This window comes from Pangasianodon hypophthalmus, chromosome 23 (assembly GCF_027358585.1).
Source record: "Pangasianodon hypophthalmus isolate fPanHyp1 chromosome 23, fPanHyp1.pri, whole genome shotgun sequence".
NCBI classification, from domain to species: Eukaryota; Metazoa; Chordata; class Actinopteri; order Siluriformes; family Pangasiidae; genus Pangasianodon; species Pangasianodon hypophthalmus.
Genome location: NC_069732.1, coordinates 16,123,621 through 16,144,203, shown reverse-complemented (window position 1 = coordinate 16,144,203; position 20,583 = coordinate 16,123,621). Strand labels below are relative to the sequence as shown.

At 39.2% G+C, this 20,583-nt stretch overlaps 1 protein-coding gene across 1 annotated transcript in view; it reads right to left on the bottom strand.

Moving 5' to 3' along the window:
* Window positions 1–20,583, bottom strand: part of gna12a (guanine nucleotide binding protein (G protein) alpha 12a) — a 38,975-nt gene that overhangs the window by 15,032 nt on the left and 3,360 nt on the right. The window contains exon 2 of the mRNA XM_026929726.3: window positions 12,405–12,620. Coding sequence (XP_026785527.1) covers window positions 12,405–12,620 — 216 coding nt within the window. The remainder of the gene's footprint in view (window positions 1–12,404; window positions 12,621–20,583) is intronic.

Genomic DNA, 20,583 nt, shown 5'->3' with positions numbered 1-20,583 from the left:
CCTACTGGCAATTTAGTGTAGACAATCAACCTACATGCGTGTTTTTGGGACAGCGGGAGGAAAACAGAGAATCCAGAGGAAGCCCACATGGACACAGGGAGAACATGCAAAACTCCGTACAGACCTGAACTCAGGATTGATCCGTGAACCCTGGATCTGTGAGGCAGGAATGTATGAAAATTCTTGCAACTAATTGAGATTTATTACATTTACGCATAATAATTGTTGACATGAAATCAAATTAAACAGGTTTCTGTGTATTATTGTACCATTCTGAACATTAAAGTAAACATTAACCGCTTTGTAAACTGCCTCAGGCTTTTCTGTAACAGTGTTATTTCGGCATATTAATTACAATGCTCATTCATCCAGAACACAGGCTAATTCAAGCCTCCCTAAATTTCAGTCAAATCCTTATATCAACCCAGTTTTGCTAATAAAGAATTGAAGCAATTCTCTGCTGACACTGTTGTAACACCAATCACGCCTAAATAACTTACATTACATTAAAATGAAGAGTTCAACGATCCAGGCATATCTAAAGCAGCACAAGCTTTACTATGTTCCTCATCCTAAGGCAATGAAAAAAGCACTAGGTTGCACCTTATGGCCAGAAAAATATACCTAATCTGTTTCTGATCCCCAAGAGGACAGAACTGATCCCCAAGATCCCCAAGAGGACAGAACTGTTCAACAGGTTTGAGGTTTACCCTTTAAGCACCAGTAAAACCCTGCTCTCTTATATATAGGAACATTTTATTTGGAAAATTCAGCATGTTACATAACTGAGGTCTAAATATAGGAAAATGTTCAAGTCTGTTCAATTCAGGGAGGAATGTTTATCCCATGACTTCTTCAAATTCATTAATAAGACATCTGGAAATAAAGTTTGGAAGCAAACACCAAAAATTTCACAAACCGCAACGATGTTAAGTTCTGAATCCATGAAAAATTTTCCGCAACAATTAATCAATGATATGAGTTACAACGATAATAAAAACGTTGCCAGTTTGTACAGTTAGTAAGGCTGCTGCACAGATAAAAAGGATACACCTGAACTACAAATGTCTGTGCTACATCAGAAGTATACAGATCTATTCCTTTATTTCTTAAGCCAATTAAAACATTTAGAAAGACTGGTGGATACTTTGTTATATAACTAATCTAACTAATCCCAGTATCAATCATATACCTAATCCTTTGAAAGCTTCTTGATACGGTTCTAGTTAGAGCCTAGACCTTGAATTCCATTATGATTATTTTACATAAAAAGGATGTATTCATTTTTGAAGCTGACATAACAAGGTTTCTCAATGTTTAGGGATGCATGAATCCCACTTTTCCTGTTTTTGATAACATGGGAAAGCCCTAAATATCTGCTGATGTCTAATACTATCGTGCGCAATCAAGCTTCCGTTGCTTGTCACGTGTAACAAACATGCTTCAAAATAATTAAGCTTTAAAATAATTAGTGTCCTGTATTCCCCAGGATGCTCAGAGGATAAAATACATCAGTGTAATCTGAAACAAAGATGGTAGAACAATATAAACAAAAAACCAAGCCATGACATGCTATAGGCCATATCACAGAGGAAAAAACATGGCATTAATAGAAGGTAAGTAAGACCAGAACATATATATTTGTACGTAAAGATACTTTTATATTTTCCTAAAGAAAGCTTATTAATAAATAAGTAAATAAATACATAGATAAATAAACAAACAAATGAAGAATGAACAAATGAACAAACAACAAAGTTGCAGCCCTACTCAAAAATGTTTACCTTCTCATGCTCAGTATTCATTAATTATAGCCATTATCTTAACAGTAAAACATCATATTCACCAAATTAAATGAACAAATTTGTTTTTATAAAAGCCTCTGAAGATATAAACCTTATATTTAAGCTCAACCCCTTGCATGACTTCCTTTCTCAGCTGTGTTGCTTCCATGTTGCATTGCTACTTCAGCTGGGAGAACTGTGTCTTGTGATGGGCTCTGCTCCAAAAGACCAGCTTGACTGGAAGAACAGTAGCCTCTGATTGGCCCTCGGTGGATAGGATGGCGCGGCTGGGTGAATACGTCTGGCTGTCTTCCGGGGTGGAGTGTGTTCCCCTCGGCCTGGCCTTGTGTTCACTGGAAGCTAGCAAGGCAACAATGGCCCATTATTTACATGACCTCAGTCACGAGAAAAAGGAACAGAACCAGAGAGGGATGTTCTCTCAGAGATTACGCCTCCCCGTAAAACTGCTTATTACACACACAAACACAAAACCCCACACATAAACACACACATCAAAACACACACATGCTTAAGGACGGATTTCCTTTAATTACAGAGAGCGTTAAAACCAAGCTGCGATTGACTCAGCACACTCGGTTCAAGCAGATTCCACCACATCCTCAGAAGCGTAATCCAAACAAAGTTCAGTACACCCAGCATATTGACACAAGTGCAGTAGATGAAGAGCCAGCAGTCAAAAGCTGCATAATCAGGAGATGAAAAACGACTCTATGCACAGCAGACAAAACCAAACACCTGCAAAGGAGAAGACCTGCACCGCAAACATGGAAGCAGTCTGGAAGAAGCGACACCGTCTCCTCAGAAATGGTTGCTGGCTGAAGCGTGCTCTGTGGCAGTAGTGTCTTGGCTGGACACCGAGCTCTGAGCGGTGGTTCTCATGGTGCACCAACTCTGGAATGCAAACCCTGCTGGTTATCGGCCGGCTATTTGGAAGCGCTTCAGTTTTCTACTGCAGCATACACACATACACCCTTCCGTCGAATGTGTTCCATTTATTTACTTTGGACTGCCTTAACAACATCAAACATTTCAACCAAACCCTGTATTTCTGTGAGAAGATAGATGAGGCCAAGTCTTAGCCTGGGTGGTAAGACATGAGAGGAGACACGTCAAGCATTTCAAATTCTTTAGTTTCTACCCAGAAATTGTAATGCTACAGCATACAAAGAAATCCAAACAATTGTGTGCTTCCAACTTTGGGGCAACAGTTCAGGGAAGGCCACACACTGTATTGGTTTAATGGTCTGGTGCCCACAAACTTTGACAACATAATGTATTTTTTCAGATTTACTTCATGTTTGGGTTTCTCGGAAAGATCCGAGAAGTTAACAGGACACCCTATCAGAATCTAGCACGAAACTGAGAAGCTGCCACGAGTCAAAATAGGGTCCTGTGAACTTTTCTGATCTTTCAGGAAACCAAAAATGAAATAAATCTGATAAAATACATTATGTTGTCAAAAGTTTTAAAAGAACACACGTTTTTCTTTTAATACCGATGGAGAATGTTCATTCTAAACGATGAAAAACATATGCAATGAACACGCAAGTTAATCTTTTTTGTTTAAAAAACTATTTAAATAATTATATTTTGGAGAGCTCAGCAGAGATATGCTGCCCGGTGCGTAGCGTGTGGTCTGCATGGGCTTTATGTAGAAAGCTCTATAAATAAAAGTATATTTCTTTTGTGAATTTCAGGCCAGTTTCCACAGAAATATGATAGAAATACGGTTTTGTTTTGGAGCTCAGTAAGGTAGTGTTTAGGCCTGGCTAAATATTTATTGTATTTATTATATGAAAACTGTGACAGTGTTGCTGAAACCTGATAAATATCAAAATTGGTCAATGTACAAAAATTTACTGTGATTTTATTTTTTTATTTTTTTACACTTTTGGCCATATTGTCCATCTCTAACTGTCTCTAACTTTTTGTAATCAGTTTTATGTAATAATTTTTAGTTTTATGTAATTTTTCAGTTTTAGGTAATAATTTTATGCAATAGTTTTCTCAAATTTTTCTAAAAATGTTGTTGACTTATAGATGTGATCTGAGTCTGCTGATGTGACTACCAGGATTATTTCAAGACTCCCATGGTCATCTGGTCCAAAAAACAGGCTTGTTGTCAGGGTATAATATTGTACAATTTAACCAGGCATTTATCCAATGGATAATTTTTGCATTTTTTCTGAGAGGGAATATTTTCAGCCACATCCCCATGGTCTCGATCTTCTTACTGGAATGTTGGCTGACACATAAGGACTAGTGGGTGTATCTATCTTAGGTTACATATTTTTAAAAAAATCAGGATTTTGGTTTTCTTTGGGTGTTCATGAAGTTGAGTAAAACTCGAGTGCCTCCATTTTGTGTGTCTCTGTGTACCTGTGTTAACCGTAACAGTGATGGAATGCTTTTGTAAGCTGCTGGCTCTATTAAGATCGGCAGGGGTTTCCTCTGATAAAAAAACTAATGCTTTCAGCCACAATGTGAAGACAGGATAAGCCTCGATGGACTGTCACTTTGGAGAGCATCTCTGTTTAAGCCCATGTACTCTCTTCTCACACTTCACATTCTGTCTCTCTTTGGCTCTGTATCGCTCTATATTCATGGCTGCTTTTGTGGCATGTGTTCCTGCTTTGGTCGGTATGAATTTCTACTAACACTCCACCAACATCACATCATCATTGTTGCCTAGTGTGTGATTATGAACCAGGCTGAAACCCACTCAACTCACTTTATGACTCCTGATCACAAAAAGTGTTCTCGAAAGACAGCTTTAAGTGTTGCATGACTCATTTAATAAATATAGCTAGATTAAAATAGAGGAGTACTGTGGGAAAGGAAACATCTCCTCATCTTTAAAGCAAAAGGAGTTAGTAGGTTATTTGCTTAAGTAGTACTTCCTTTATTTTTTCCTGTACAAGTTCACGCTGCCAGCAATCATAACAATGGATAAATAATCATGAAGAAAGCTAGGAGCTAAAATGTTGTATACATATCATTAAAGTCAAGATCTGAAAGCTCAATCATCAATTCAACTTCACTTTACATTGTATGTATGAGAACATCCACAGCATCTTATAAGATAATTTTGCACACTGTGCAAAAAATATCTTCCTTCGGTGCTTGGACTCCTAACAGGTAGGGTTTTTTTTTTCTTTTCTTTGTTTTTAATCATATACTATCAAATCAGACACTTTTCCGAGCCAATAGTTATGGTTATAGGAAGGATAATGGTTCTGAGGAGCTGATCAGAAATGCCAGTCTTTGCAGGGCCCATTTCATCTCCGCTAAGTAGCTAACAATGACATCAGTGAACCTGGAGTGCTAACTAAAAATAGAACAGCTTTAGCTTGCTAGTTAGCTAATATGCCTAATTTATATTGATTTAACAAACCTACGTAGCTCAACTAAAATCTACATCAAGGAACTACCTAGATAGCTAGGTCATGTTCTTACTGAGGAGCTGCCTATAATGAAGAGTTTTAGCTAGCTTAAAGTTAACTAGCTTAACTTTCAACATCAGCATCATAACAGATGCGTTATGGCATCTGTCATGGCACCTCGGCTTTCAGTGCTATGATGTCCCTGATGTTGTAATCGCAAAACACTTAGTTTTAAACCTGTCCGCAAACAACAAAGTTGATTTCAGGCCGCTAGGCAATTTATAACAAACCAACTGCTTATGTAAAGGTGGGTCACAATGAGTGCTGAGTAAGTGTTGAATGAATTTGGTCCAGTGTCTCACTTATTTATGCCCTACATAAAGCTCTATACAGTAAATAGTGAATGAGTGAGAGATGAAGCGCTTTCAAACACAGAGCAGGTTTCAACTGGAAGCAGTGACCCTATATTCAGCTGAAGAGGATATTACTATATGTTGGTGAAATTAATCATGTCTCTGACTCAAGTCTGACTGTAGTGTGGCTAGAGAAGCAGATACCGAGTTGTTCGCTAGTCTGCACAATGGCTGCAGGCCAATGTGGTTTTCTGGAGGTGGCAATGTCAACTTTCAACGAAACAGAATTACAGACTTCCTGTCCATGAACTCCCCAAAGCCTTCAAGCAAAGCAGCATTCACATCCAATCATAATATAAGTAGAATGCCTTTCCTGGAAATGTCTGCTTAATGATTTTAGCTGTCTAGGGAAATGAATAAGTTCTGTTCGTACAGGTCTTTTATATCTCAGTGACAGTTCTCCATTGTTTTAAATTTGTTCAATCAAGCTTAGCTTTTGAATTTCTTTCATCATCAACAGTGAAATGATATTTAATGCTTGTGAACTATGGCAAGAGAAGCCATTCAGCCCTAATTAGAAGTGAAAGAAAGTGAAGGAGAAAACTAATTTCTGAACAATTCTTCCCTGAACTCATGAACTTCATGCAGTAGTGCCACAAATTAGATATTTCAGCTTAGATGAGATTACAGGCAAAAAGGCCATTTCCATTTTCTCACGGCTTATGTCAGTGCTTTTTTTAAAATAAGCATCTCAGATATAATACAACCATGGACGCTGTAACATAAGAGGAGGACACAGAAGACTAGGGCAACGGCAAAGCCAAGTCCATCATGATAAACTATTTTTCCTGATAAAAATATATCACAAGGCTGGGAATATGAAAAACTGCGTTAAACAATTTATCCAAGCTCCCGAGTGGCACAACAGAAAAGCGTTCGTCCGGAGATCCCGAGTTCAAATCCCGACGACGCCCCAACCATCTGTGACCGGGAGTCCAAGAGAGCAAAACTGGACATCCTCTCTGGGTGGGAGGGGCATACTCTCTCTCACCTATCAATCATAGTGACACTAGCATTCACCTTCTCTAATTGGTAGCTGTTGTATGATAGGGGAGACCTAACTTATGGGTGGGTAATAGCCAAGACTAATATTAGCTTGGCTTCTTTAGGGAGAAAATCAAGAAAAAATAAATAAATTAATAAATACTACTACTACTAATAATAATGATAATAATAAAAGAACAGCATTTAGCAAAATACTTATAATGATAATGAATATGTGATGACAATAGGATAAAAAAAACCACGGTTTATAGGGTTGCCATCACATACAAGCAATCTGTCCTGTATGTTTTCCTGTTCTGTACAGATATTAATAACAACATATACAAATAAACTATTTATGGTAGCTTTATGTAGCTAGTTGCTGGTATGTAGTTTTAATTTCATAGTGCAGCAGCACTAGTGTTGCACAAAGTATCAAAAGTTACTGAAAAATACTTTTTCAAAAATACAATGTGGCAAATAGCTTGAAATATAGCTTTCAATAAATTCAAGTCTTTATTTAAAGAGGCCATCTATATACTGATCAACTGTTCAACAACAAATTGTGATAAATGTTAGACAATAACAACAGTATCATTTTTGGTACCCACAATTGTGATACTGTAATTAACAATTATATATATATAAAAAAAAAACATTATGGTATTGTGGCAGCACTGGCAATGATTGTTTACATATCCATGCTCTCATTGCGAAGTCTTGCCATTCCCTGTGTTTGAGTACATTTCAAGTCTTGTTATTGTTGATTGCCTTTACATGTTTCAAATCCTTGCTGCGTTTATTGGATTTGTCTTTGGATTAACCTTAGGTCTTGTTGAACCCAGTGGTTTGTGTTTCGACATCTGCGCGCCTTATAATTTTGGATATTTGGTTTGTGATTTTAGTTTGTTTGCTGCATTTTGTAATAAACTTCTTGGACACGGGTCCTCACTCTGCTTCTGAGTCTCCCTTGTTATTTTGTAAGTTATTTTGTTGAGACTACAAACACAATGTGGTACATTAGAAACTTTGTTAGAAGAGGATAATAACTCATTTGTTACTCTTAGTCTGTATTCATGTACTTAACTAGCTAACTAGTGTGTGTTATTCCATTGTGTCTCATTTTGTATCTCATTTTGTTGACCAGTTAGGCTCCTGGCCAACAAAACATGGGACTGGGCAGCATACTGGAGCTTCCACTTGCCCAATGTGTTGTCTAATAAATGTATGATTTGTCTATTTTTGTTATTATTGAAAAGTTCTCTATTTATGAATTGTGCAGTAGGACAGTGTTGTGAAATATAAAATAAAAATATATGATACATGAGCTCAGAAAGGCATATTGTGATTTAACAGTAACAACTAACTAACCAAAGACATGCCAAAAAGATAATGAAATCTGATCTAATAGCATGAGAGTTCGAAAAAAAAATCAGCATGCCACAAGCACAGCCTTGTCCGTTATAAGAGAAACACTAGGAGCAGAAATAAAGGCCGCAGCTCTGGCTGATTAAAAGGCCTGCGAGTTGTGCAGTCCAACAGCGTGACTGAACACTGTAACATCCTCCCACTCGATGTGCCCCAGACTGTTCCCATAACAAGAAAGCCCTCACACAGCAGAATGGGAGAACAAAACAAAAGCTGTCAGTACTCTGACCCAGCTTCACCACTACACACCATGCCTTTTACAGATTCATTTCTTTCACACAAAACACGGGGTTCATTCCGATGCTGAAGACGTCATTAAGTTATTATTAATGCACATTATGTACATAATAACTGTTGAAGGAAGACATTGACCCTTGTATACAGCCACAAAGAACAGGAAGGCAAAAGTTTAGTCCCTGGGGGTGTAATATGAAATGTTAAAAAGACAATACAGAGCATAACTCATGCTCGCAATACTAGAACAATAGAACAGTTCGTCTCCGTTCAAACATGATTTAAGATAGATAAAACTGAAAAGAAAATGTAAAAACCAATTTTAAGACATTTAAACTGTTTTTGCATATTTGCCACAATAATGGTTTCAGATCCTCATACAAAATGCAATATAAGGCAAAGTGAACACAAGGAAACACAAAACAGTTTGGAAAAAACCTGTATGACCTATGTGTAAAAGTTATGGCCCTCTAAATGTAAGTTTAACAACTTCTTAACAACCTTTAACAGCAACAACTGCAACCAAATGCTTATGATAACTGGAGATCCACGTGGAAAAATATTGACCCACTTGACTTTGCAGAATTGCGGATCTTTGTCTTGCTGCATAACCCAATAACGCTTCAGCGTTGAGGATCTTCTAGTAGAGAGCAGAGTTCTGTCAATTATGGCCCTGAAGCAGCAAAGCATCCCCACACCATCACACTACCACCACCATGTTTGACTGTTTGTATGATATTCTTATCGTGGAATAGCTTTACGCCAGATGCCTTCCAATATGTTCCAAACTCCACCCATCAGTCCACAGAATATTAGGGGCTTAGGGGTCACCAAGGTGTTTTTTTTTTTTTAGCAACTGTGAGTTGAGCCTTTATGTTCCTCTTTTAAGAAGTGGTCTTTGCCTTGAAACTCTTCCATGAATATCAGTTTTGCCCAGTCTCTTTCTAATGGTGGACTCGTGAACACTGACCTTGTCTGAGGCGAGCGAGTTCTGCAGGTCCTTAGATGTTTGTCTGGGTTATTTTGTGACTTCCTTGATGAGTTGTTGCTGCACTCTTGGAGGAATTCTGGTAGGCTGGCCACTTCTGGGAAGATTCGTCACTGTTCCAAGTTTTCTCCATTTGGAGATAACTTTGGCTCTCACTGTAGTTCGCTGGAGTCCCAGAGCCTTAGAAATGGCTTTGTAACCCTTTCCAGACTGATATATCTAAATAACGTGCTTTCTCATCTCTTCTGGAAATTCGCAGCATAGTGCACTTAACATTGCTGGAATTGTTCTGTCTGTTCTGTTGATGTTTAGATTAAACAGGGCTAAACCTAATTATAAATTAAATATGGTGAACTGTTTGACTGAGTAACTAAGGAGGGAATTACTTTTTCACACAGGGCCAGTTGGTGTTGGATAAGTTTTTTCCTTCAAAAAAAAATGAAATGATAGTTACTCAGGTTGTCTTTGTCTTATATTAAATTTTTGTTTGTAGACCTGAAACAAACAAGTGTGACAAATATGTACAAAATAGAAGAAATCAGGAAAATACCTTTTCACAGCACTGTAAAAGTTCTGAGAAGGCTGTGTCAAAGAGGAGGGTTAGAGGAGGGTTAATCAGTCAGTACCTGCCCCTTAATCAATTTTGTCCAAAGCAGATTAAAGCAAATTGTCAGATCTGATGAAAATGTGACCATTTCCTGTCTTATTTCATTTGTGTGCATTGGATGTGACAGATCAGTGATGACAAATATGAGAATAACAAGCATATAAGTGAATTGATTAGAGAGTGTGAGCCGTGTCGATTCCTTCCCTTCACTATGCAGGTTTGATATGCACATTACCAAGCAAAGGCCATTCTCTGGTCATCCACGCATTGCCATTACACTCTCAGAACTCTCGGTAACAAGCAATTAAGGTTTCTTCCTTCCCTCGACATGAACAAGAAGGTTTTGTTTGAAGCTGTTCACTCAGTGATCATTTTACTTTTTTATTTAACCGTATCCTAACAGCATTAGCCAGTTATAATGAGGCACAGCAGCAGAGGCAGACACAGTTACACTGCTTCACATGACTAGAGGGGTTAAAGTTATCTGAGAGATTTTTCTCATTGGCCTCCCTTCTGCTCCACTGACCTAGTTTTGCAATGGCGAATCATTCAGAATTATCTAGAGATATAGTGGCAGAGGCATGTATGCCACTTCTACTATCCAGATAAAGAAATTAAACATCGAAAAGTGGCATATTGTTATAGAAAAATAATCAACAATGTGGTGGTGTGATGCAGAGTTATTGTTAGCATCCTAAAGTTGATTATTTTCCTATAATGACATGTCCCATAGTGTTTTATTCCTCTTATTCCACAGCAATTTCTCAGCCATTACAAATTTATATTTATTAAAAAACAACATATCATAATTTGTGTCTATAGTTAATACTTAAGTTAATGTTGTGGAACGTCCTCAAAGCCAGTTACTTCCTGTGATGTCGTTCCCGCACCAGGCTCCCTTTTTCTCTCTCTCTCTTGAAGTTAAGGATAAACGCAGTTTGTCTTGTTAGTGAGAAACTAAAAAGCCCTATGTGCTGAAGACTTTCCTGCGGGGGAAAACTTAAAGGATCAGCTTTACTTTTGACAAATCGCTGACACTGGAGACTCCTTCCAAAAATGCTAAAAACTTCTCCTTACAGAAAACATTTTTAAATCAATTTATGTAGAGCGTCCACCATAAAAGTCCCTGTGTTAGTCCCTACTATAGAACCTATAAAGTATTGGAAAGAGCGTATTAATATAAATCTGTGGTTTTCCTTGTAGCTGGCACAACTGTTAGACTCGTGCTGTTATAGAAAATTAATTAACGCCTTCTGACCAATCAGAGAATACGATAGCGCTGTGGTATAAAGTTGTATAACTGTGTGTGCACTGACATATCCACTGACACTTTTCCCTCAAAGCCTCTTTACTTAGCTTTCTTAATACCAAATGTCTACTAGTGAAAGTCTTATACTATACAAATCAATAAACTACAGTGCTTCTTCTTTTATAGTATTTTCTTAGCGTCAGCTTTAATGCACCATCATTTACCATTAAAGACAATTGATTGCGGATGCATCATGACAAAGAATAATTTCCTTCCCCTCATGACCAATGTGCGTGAAGGTTTTAGATGTTTACAATCTAAAATCTTCTGCAAAAAGGGCAAAGAAAGCACTGAAAGCTTTTGCTCGGCTTACTGCCAAGGTTAGTGCTCAGTTCATGCATGTGAAGCTCTGCCTTCGAGGTGAAGCTGTAGCAATTTGTAGTTTCCCACCTACAACCAGTAAAAACCACTGAAAACACCCCCTCAATTTGCAATTTCAACTCTTCAACTTGGGGTAGTCTTCTCAACTACCAGTTCCTTTCCCGTTGATGGAGTGAATAATGTGAACAGTGTAAAGTTCCCCTTCTGTACTTTTAAATGACTTTATAGTTAATTATAGTTTTGGCTTTAGATCAGTTACAGTACAGACATAGTACTTGGTTAAATCTATAACAGCAACCATACTAATCACTGTTTTGAGCAGGTAATCACCAACATTAGAGTTAACACTAATGTTAGCTAACTAGCTTGTTGCTACCACTACTCACTACTGTATGCTCACTAGCTTGTTGCTAATGCTATTCACTATTATCTGCTGTTTCAGTCCAAAATGTTGCATGAATGTTTAAAGTCCATTATAGTAGAACAGGAGCAACAGCCACTCAGGCCTGAAACTGTAAAAGTGTAGTTAATGTAGCTTCTTATGAGCTTTACATGCTCAGACAAAGCAAACAAAAGATGCAGAGGTGTCCATGTGGCTGAGATATGCCTCGGCACATCAAGTGTGCCAAGATGGGAAATGACGTTATTACAACAAGGCACCACGAATGCAGAATAAGTATGAGAGTGCTCTAGCACTCATGTGTCTCCTTCCCACTCCTTCTGCACTCTAATAAAATAACACAAATAATCTGCACTGACACACTTTCAGGCATGAGTTTGTAATTTATAAGCACCCACTTTCAAAAAGCCTTCATGATCAGACCAAGCATGTAGGTGAGAGACACTCCTCTGTGTGTGTGTGTGTGTGTGTGTGTATGTGTGTGTTACTCAGAGGCCAGGCCCAGTAGCACGCTCAGATGAAAGTTACTCACCAGCTGAAATTCGCTCCTGCGCCCATAAGCCTCCTGGATGCCTGAGTCACTCCAGAGAGCCTGGAGGGCAGGCACATACAGCTGGAAGGTACAGGGCTCCACCGGCATTCCTGCCTTGTTCTCGAACGACATAACAAACATGCCATGCTTCTCATTTTCCAAGTTCTGCCAGGGCACCTCAAGCTTGTCCCGGGCATCCACCAACACCCTCATGCCCTGAAAGAGACCAAAAGGCAAAGAACGTGAGAGAGGGAAAATTTCTGATGCATAAGTCGTTGATGAGTCATGGCTTGCTCATTCTGGACACAGTGGCCTCAGCCTCTGCTTTGCTCCAGTGGTGAGAATGCGAGTGAACTTTGGACTACAGTACAGCTTCATTCCCAGAAACTGCAGTGAAATCATTACTCTGGAGCCAAGATGCCCACTGTAATGTAATACATACTGAACCCTTAAAGGAAAATTCCAGCTTAAAACTAGAGTTTATGATGTTATTTATCAGTAATATGTAGTGTTTTGTAGCACAGTATGGCATCACTCAGCCTCGGGGCTTTGGCAGAGTTTGCCATTTTGTCTAAATCCATCAATGTGTTGTCACTGCGATACCCAGCACGCAATCACTGAGAATCCCAGCCGCAAGCAACGAGGGATTTGCAAAGACAACAATTCTCTCAAAGCAGTGGTTAATGAGGAAAAAGTTCAAATCATCACTTCCCTAAAAAAGATGTCCAACTTTACAAAAAGTGGTTGTGACTATTTACCAGCGTGCAGCAGGCCTTCGGACCTAAAGATCACACGAGATCAACATGTGATTCTAAAGAAAATGATCTCACTGTCACACGTCAAACACAAGTCGAGACTTTGGAATTATAAAATTATATCTGAAAACTCCAATAAGGTCAAAGCAGCTAAAATTTTATACTTTTCAATACTTTTAATCAATATTTTGATGAAAATACTCACGTATACTCATATACATATACCCACAAAGTGCCATTTAAACAGCATATTTACACTCCTTTTGCCAAAAATATAAATATGTAGCATCCAATGTATGTAGTCTCAAGTTGGGCCTATCATATTGTAAGGTGGAGTTTTGGTTTGTAACATTGTTGTTTTTTAATGTATCCAGCTACAAACATACTTCAGTTACTTGGTTTGGTTTAATTTGATTGTTAGGTCTGGTGAAAGATACATAGCTGAATATCAGTTTGCAGTAGGTGCTTAGCAGAAAAAGGTTCTTAGTAGAATTATAGCCTATATTTTCAGCAGACATTCAGCTTTCTAGCATTAACTTCCTGTGCCATTAATTTCTAGCTTTCTATTAATGAGTCATACATCTAACGAAAACATTCAAACAGCCGACTCTCAAAGATCCATCAAAATGTACTCTTATGTGCATAAAGCGTCACAAATAGAGGCCAAGTTAATGTGTAAACGATTTGTATGGCGGGGTAATTTTTTTTATTTAGGAAATTTGATACCCCCAAACCAAACGTTTCTATAAATAGACCAAGTCACTAACTTTCTTTAAACTTTGTTGAACTTTGTTTAAAAATTCAGTTTTACAGTCAAAGTCAGTTATTCACCACTGATGTTTCCCACCAGGCTTCCTGTCTGTACAGTAAAAGGCATGTGTTGGGCCAAAAAGAAGAGTGTTCAGTCCCAAATACAACATAGAGCACAGAGTTCCTCTACTCAAATCCCTGCACTGGAATCTGGAATCCTAAAAAAAAAAAAAGAAATGCCAAAAGACCTCTATCGACTTCTCTTAATTACTATTGCAGCACCATCCACAATGGCAAATTCTTCCTTTCAGCAAAACTGACACCTTTCTACTGCACTATACCAAGAATAACATCTTGCAAATTCAAGTCCCAAAAGGAGGACTCTATTTCTTTCCTTTTAAATCTACATCAACAACGGCGTGGCTCAGATATGCCTGGTGTAGCCGCATGGGACAGTGATTAGAACGCTATGCCAGCTTGTGTCTGGGAAGAGAAGACATGCTTATAAATACTACTAGGATATCGGCTTCATCAAATATGAGACAGGATGTACCCCACGCCATTCCTGGAGTCGCCACGGGTTCATGGGGGCAGGGAACGATATATACAAGGCTTTCTTCTGCCATCCACATGTATAAGGGATCTGTGTAATAACCCGAGGCAGACAAACTGTAAAACACATAAACCAGGAGCTAACTACAGGAAATGAATGTGGTACAGAACCCCCTAGTGTCCTCTTGGTAAAGTAAGCAGTGCGTGTTTAAGTTCTGACTGCTGACACTGTTTAAACACTCTTAATGAGAAACTAGTACGCAGCACTGCCAGTCGCGGCATCTTCCTCCAGGCGACACGCTCACTCTCTAGTCCCCCCACCACCCCCTTCCCACATGCCAAACTCACTCATTCATGACCTTTCACCCACTTCCACCAGGCCCTATCTGGGAAAGGACGCATCCCCTGTCCTCTTGGACTGCCTCTGCCGACACAACCACAGTGACAGGAAAGAAGGAGAGATGGAAAAACAGAGAAGAAACTGAGAGAGAGAGAGAGACAGAGAGAGTGAGAGAGAGAGAAGGCTGCTTTATCACAGTGTAGAGGTCAGTTACAGGGCTTCCAATCACTCTCCGAGTCGTGGCACTGTCCCAAAAATAGCTCCGAAAACCACCAAATCCTCACCTCACCACAAGTGGCGCTCCTAATGTTTCTGAAAACCCTCAGCAAAACAAGTCTCCACCGCTTGTTTGAAATGGCATCCGTCGAGTTTGACTTTTAGACCATTGTTTTGGAAATACTTCACTAAAACACTACTACAGCGACATCCTTCCATTTTGTTGCAATTGTAAAAAGCCCACACCAGACACTGTGTGATATGCTCTATGAAAGAGTCTTTGTCATTTTCTTTTCTTTTTTTTTTGGTGAATGGGGAATTTCCCTCTGTGCAGCAGAAAGCAAAAGACGTGCACCGTGCCTAATGACCACTGACCCAACGTCTTTCAGAAAGTCGTAGTTATAATTTGCAGTGCAATTAGTGGCTGCAGTGTAAGCAGATTAGTGGCAAAATGAAGCAGCTGCTCTTAGTTTCCCTGACCCTGAGTAACCGCAGCTCAAATCAACGACTCCCTACCCATGAACAAACCGCCTACATGGAAGGCTCCTCTGGCCCCAAAGCAGAGGAAATCTCAAATTTATCACACAGGAAGATGGGTCTGAAATACGTGGCTCCCAGTGGTCACCCATTGAGCCACTTCCTGCATCCTCCCCCATCGGCCTCTTGTGAGCTGAGGAAGAATGCAGTCCTCTCGAGACTGGGGACAACATAGTTGTTGTAGAAAAACTGCATGGTCACCCACTTGACAAGTTGCAGTTACATTCAGTACAAGTTTGTTGTAGGACAAGTAAAGTTATGACTTAAGGAGTAAAGGGGTAAGACAGTTATTTCCTCTTCTTGTCATTTCTGATTTATGAAAAGAAAATGACTCGAATGTATAACACATTCCATTTTTCTAGATAGAAATCCACATTCCACAGTTGCAGCCCCATTTCTCCAGGAGTACTGCTGCCTGAACATAGAGGTTACCCATTGTCCTCTCATTCCAAAACAAGACATTCCTTGGCCCAGTAGAATGCCATAAATGTTTTCTCAGGCTTGTAGTAAACAGAGGAAGCATAGCTCTACTTTTCTTCCACTTTTTCACAGCAATTCACAGAGAGAAGAAGACTTGTGTGGTATGACTGCGGACCATCCGGAAGGCAGAAAAGTGTCGGGGCTAAACCGAGGTTAGATCTAATCAATGAGCAGATAGAAGTCAGTGTCAGGTCGCTCTTTAGAAGGATCCAATAAAAGAACTTCCTCCAGGGACAGAGAAAGGCTTTGTCCAGGCTGCAGATAGGTGCCTGCTGATAAGGACGTGTTACCCAGCATGACACAATAGATATTTTAAGCCTTTATGCACCAAAACACTGACGATGCATACTGAAATGCAGGCCTGGATAATGTGCTGGAATGTTGTTTAGAATAATGGAGGACATTTTTGCTGGTGTAAAAAGCCAGCTGTACAGTGTCAAAGGAAACAGAAGGATAATATTGGGCATCCCAGGTGGCTTTAGCAGACAGAAAGACAGAAAGAGAGAAAGAGCGAGAAAGACTGGACCTCTGCCTCTGTAATGCTGCTGAACCGAAGATAATGCTATGTACCAAACAACCAATAGTACAGGCAGCATGTGGGCTTTACACACACTGTAATTACTGTGTAGGTTGATCTTTTCCATTTTTTTGATCCTTTCTGATCCTGAAATGAGCCAAAGAAGAAAAGAGCATTTTGAACATGTATTTTTATACTCTCCTGTTTAACACACACCAACATTACACGGTCATTATGAACAGCCCTCAGCAGGGGTAGGTGTAGGTTGATAATACACAGAGAATGGGATAATGACAATGTTCAGCTTCCTGTCTGTGTGTGAGGAAAGACATTTCCTCTAGCTGTGGAGCTGAAAGCTCTGGCACTCATAGCTCTTTGACACTATCAGTGTGGAGCCATCCCACGCCGACCTTGACTAGGGCACTAGGGCAAACAAGGCCAGAGAACCCCCTCCTTTCACCAGACCAAAAACACTCACACAGACTAATGTGACTCCTAACACCTAAAAAGGCGCTTCTCGGTTTCACGCCATTAATCCTGTAAAGACGTTTACCTTACTGACGGAGGCCTTGTTTGACTCAATCTAGCTGACAGTGCCAGATCGAGTGTCTCTTCCTCTCTCACAAACACAACCCTCAGAAGGGTTGTTTTTCCCATCAGAAGCATTTTCTGACAGCTATTAGCTGTTTATACAGTGAGGTGTTGGCATAGTAACGATCACTTCTGTGCTGAAATAGACTCAATTACTGGCAGATTATTTATACAAGTTTTATTTGGAGTCATTTAGCCATTTAGGGAAATGAGAGAGCCACGTAGTTAGTGCCAGCACATATGTTCTATTGCTATCCCAGAGGCTATAGGTCAGTTATATAAAATTCCTTGCATAACTGAATGTCAGCAACAGCTACTTTTTAACGTTTAATCATTAACGCTATAAATAAGACCATTTGAGCGGTTAGGTTTTGTTTCTTACATTGCGTTGCCACTTTTGACCTTTGAACCGATGAGATACCTTTTCTGAACTTGAAACAGAGATCAAGCGCATACGTCTCTGTCTAGTCGTCTTTAAATGTTCTGTTTTCATCATTGACTTTTCTTTGAACGAGCCAAGTTGTCAGTTCAATAATCAGACCAGAGGGGGTAAATAAAACAAAGAATCTCTGAAAACTCCCTCCTTTCTGAATTAATGTTTCTCTCCCTGAAGCTAGTCTTTGGTCCGATGAGCTGCCTTCAGCTAAATAGTTTACATATATGCATGTGATTGGATGAACTTCAACAAAGGATCTGCTACAGAAGCCATACGGGTTAATGTTTTGAAAAAAAAAAAAGAAAAAAAAAAACTGTTGTTCTATTGTTCAGTCTAGAAGTGACAAAAGAGATGAATTTGCATGCTCACTTTGACTGTCCCGTGGCTGCAATCAATATACAGTGCAAGCAACACTATACAGTTCGCAAGGCTGTATATCACCATTCTAAACAGTACTTCACTATAGGAACTAACAAACAGAGATCTATTTTGATGGCTAAGTATTCAGTACAGTAATATACAATTTGGGACCACAGGAAGTTAACATTAGCTAGCAAACTCTAAAAGAGTGAAAAAAGCCTAGAGTAATGTGCCAATCCTGCTGAAAAATGAAAACAAATCATTTCATTTGTACCCCGTATCTCCATAACCAGTGTGAACTTAGTTTTCCCAACTTCTTATACTCCTTGTTTCCGTCTAGAAAACATTGAGAACACACATGAGCCAGCGAGGCTGCAAATATTTGATGTAGCCCAAAGTTTCACGTCATTAAATTATGAATCAGTGTATACCTGCTCAGGCTTGGAACAGTATCAGGGTTACAAAATGATTAGGCTTGTCATAGGCTTGCATTACCTTTTAATGTACAAGTTAGACATATTTGAGTCTGAATGTATGTGTGTCAGCTACTAAATGTTACTGTATATTAGACAATACCTTTTAATATTCATGACTACTGAAATGGTGGTCTCAGCAAAAACTGGCTGTGAGTTAGAGAAGCAAAGAAATGAAGACTACATCAAGTTATATGAAATACATCGGCATGACATTTAGAGTAAAAATCCCCCTTCTTGAGCTGCCTGAGATATCTAAGAATAAAGAATGTAAGGGCAAGGACAAGACAAAGAACATGCAGTGCATGGGAATCAGGACTGGACACCAAACAAAAGCACCTTTCTTTATATCTGACTCCCCATTTCATAATAATGTACTGTGCTATCATCGCTCACCTATCGCCCCGTGCTGGAAATAAACCGGGTTGACTTCAGCACTTCCTGCATCTGAGAGGCAACAGGACTGTCTCCCAGGGTCTCGTCCACAAAGAGAGCTCAGTTTCAGCGCTCTGCTCCCCGCATCCTCTACAAGGGGCTGGCAGGAGGATCTGATCACAATCAGCCTCGGTCCAACAGAGTCATGCTTTTAGCTCTCCTCATTCTAAACGATTGCTGGGATAATCGTTTGTTATATGAGTGGTCCGTTTCAGACACCCTGAACTGACCAGCGCTGCGATGTGAGATTGACAGTTTGACAGCAACTAAGTCAAAGGCACAGATTTGTTTTGCCCAAAAATGCTAAAATGACTTACTATAAAATAGGAATCCACCAATACCATTTGTTTCAGATTGAGGACTAGTATATGTCTTTAATACATGCTACTGATACTGAAATTAGGACTAGTGTTAATCAATCAGAGACGTCATGGAACAGTTTTGTTTTTAATTTAGTTCTGTTTGGGTTTCCCCAGATTGCATAGTGCGCATGAAAAGCACACATCCATGTTCTTGCACTTGGCTTGTTCGAGCCTTGTTCTTTATAACATTAGCTGGAAACTGAGCATCTTTAGTATGAGAATGAGTAAATGAGTACGCAGTATACCGATACACAATACCAGTATCGTTATCGATGCATCTCTACTATAAAGAAAAGACAGTGGGGACTCGTTTGCATGATCATTTGAATAATGCTAATCCCTAACTATTTTCAGAATACTTATTTTAATAATGAGCAGTAGACAGATTTTCTGATGAGATGCCCGTGTATAGTCAACCTGTACAGTGTACCTGTGCTCATTCTGATGAATCATAAACAACATATAACCTACAGAATGAACTAGCCATCTCACGTTAACTAGCTAGCTAAAATATAAGCACTGGTTGACGGAAAAATGGTTGAATGTAAGGGCTTTCCTGTTAACTCAAGCTAGCTAAAATATAGTGTAGAAAATAAAACTACAATGCCTGTTCATTTCTGATGCTATAAGTGTGTAAAATCAATTTAAATTATATTTATATATATTTATATATTTAAAAACTGACATAACCAACATACATGTTTTATGTTCTTTTGAGGAAAAGAAAGCATTCACTGCTATCTGTGTCACGCTAAAACTTAAAAGTATTAAAAGTACTAAAATCATTCAGTTATCGCAAGCCCTTGCGATATGCATATAGCGATATTTACATTTGTGATATTTCGATAATTTTGATATATTGTGCAGCCCTACTATCATCTGTCGTTCAGTAGCTTCCCATCAAATCGAGAACAGATAGGTGATTTAACTGTTCAGCAAGAAAAAAGGTAAAAACCCACCAGTCCTGAATCCTTGTTGGTCTTATAGTATAATATCATATACACTCTCTCACGCCCTTTTGCTTTGTTTACACACTCTCTCTCCTCATTAGCTGCAACTCCTGCCAATGACTGTTTAGTCACACTTTTTTTAGCGCATGAAGGGGCTTGATGACATGTGACTTATCTGTGCTGGAGTATGATGCGTGGCCTGTCAAATCCAATCCGACACACCTGACGTGAATTCCTATCACAACACTGTCAGGGCAACTCACGGCAGCTCAGGAGCATCACATCATAAAGTATTTTCTCCCCTGACTCAATAAGCATGATTTAATGCTCGGTTTTAACAAAAAAAAATCCTACGCACTAGAGCTTTAAGTCACTGATCTTTAGTATGACAGACTTTTTAAACATTTGAAACCATGTTGACATGT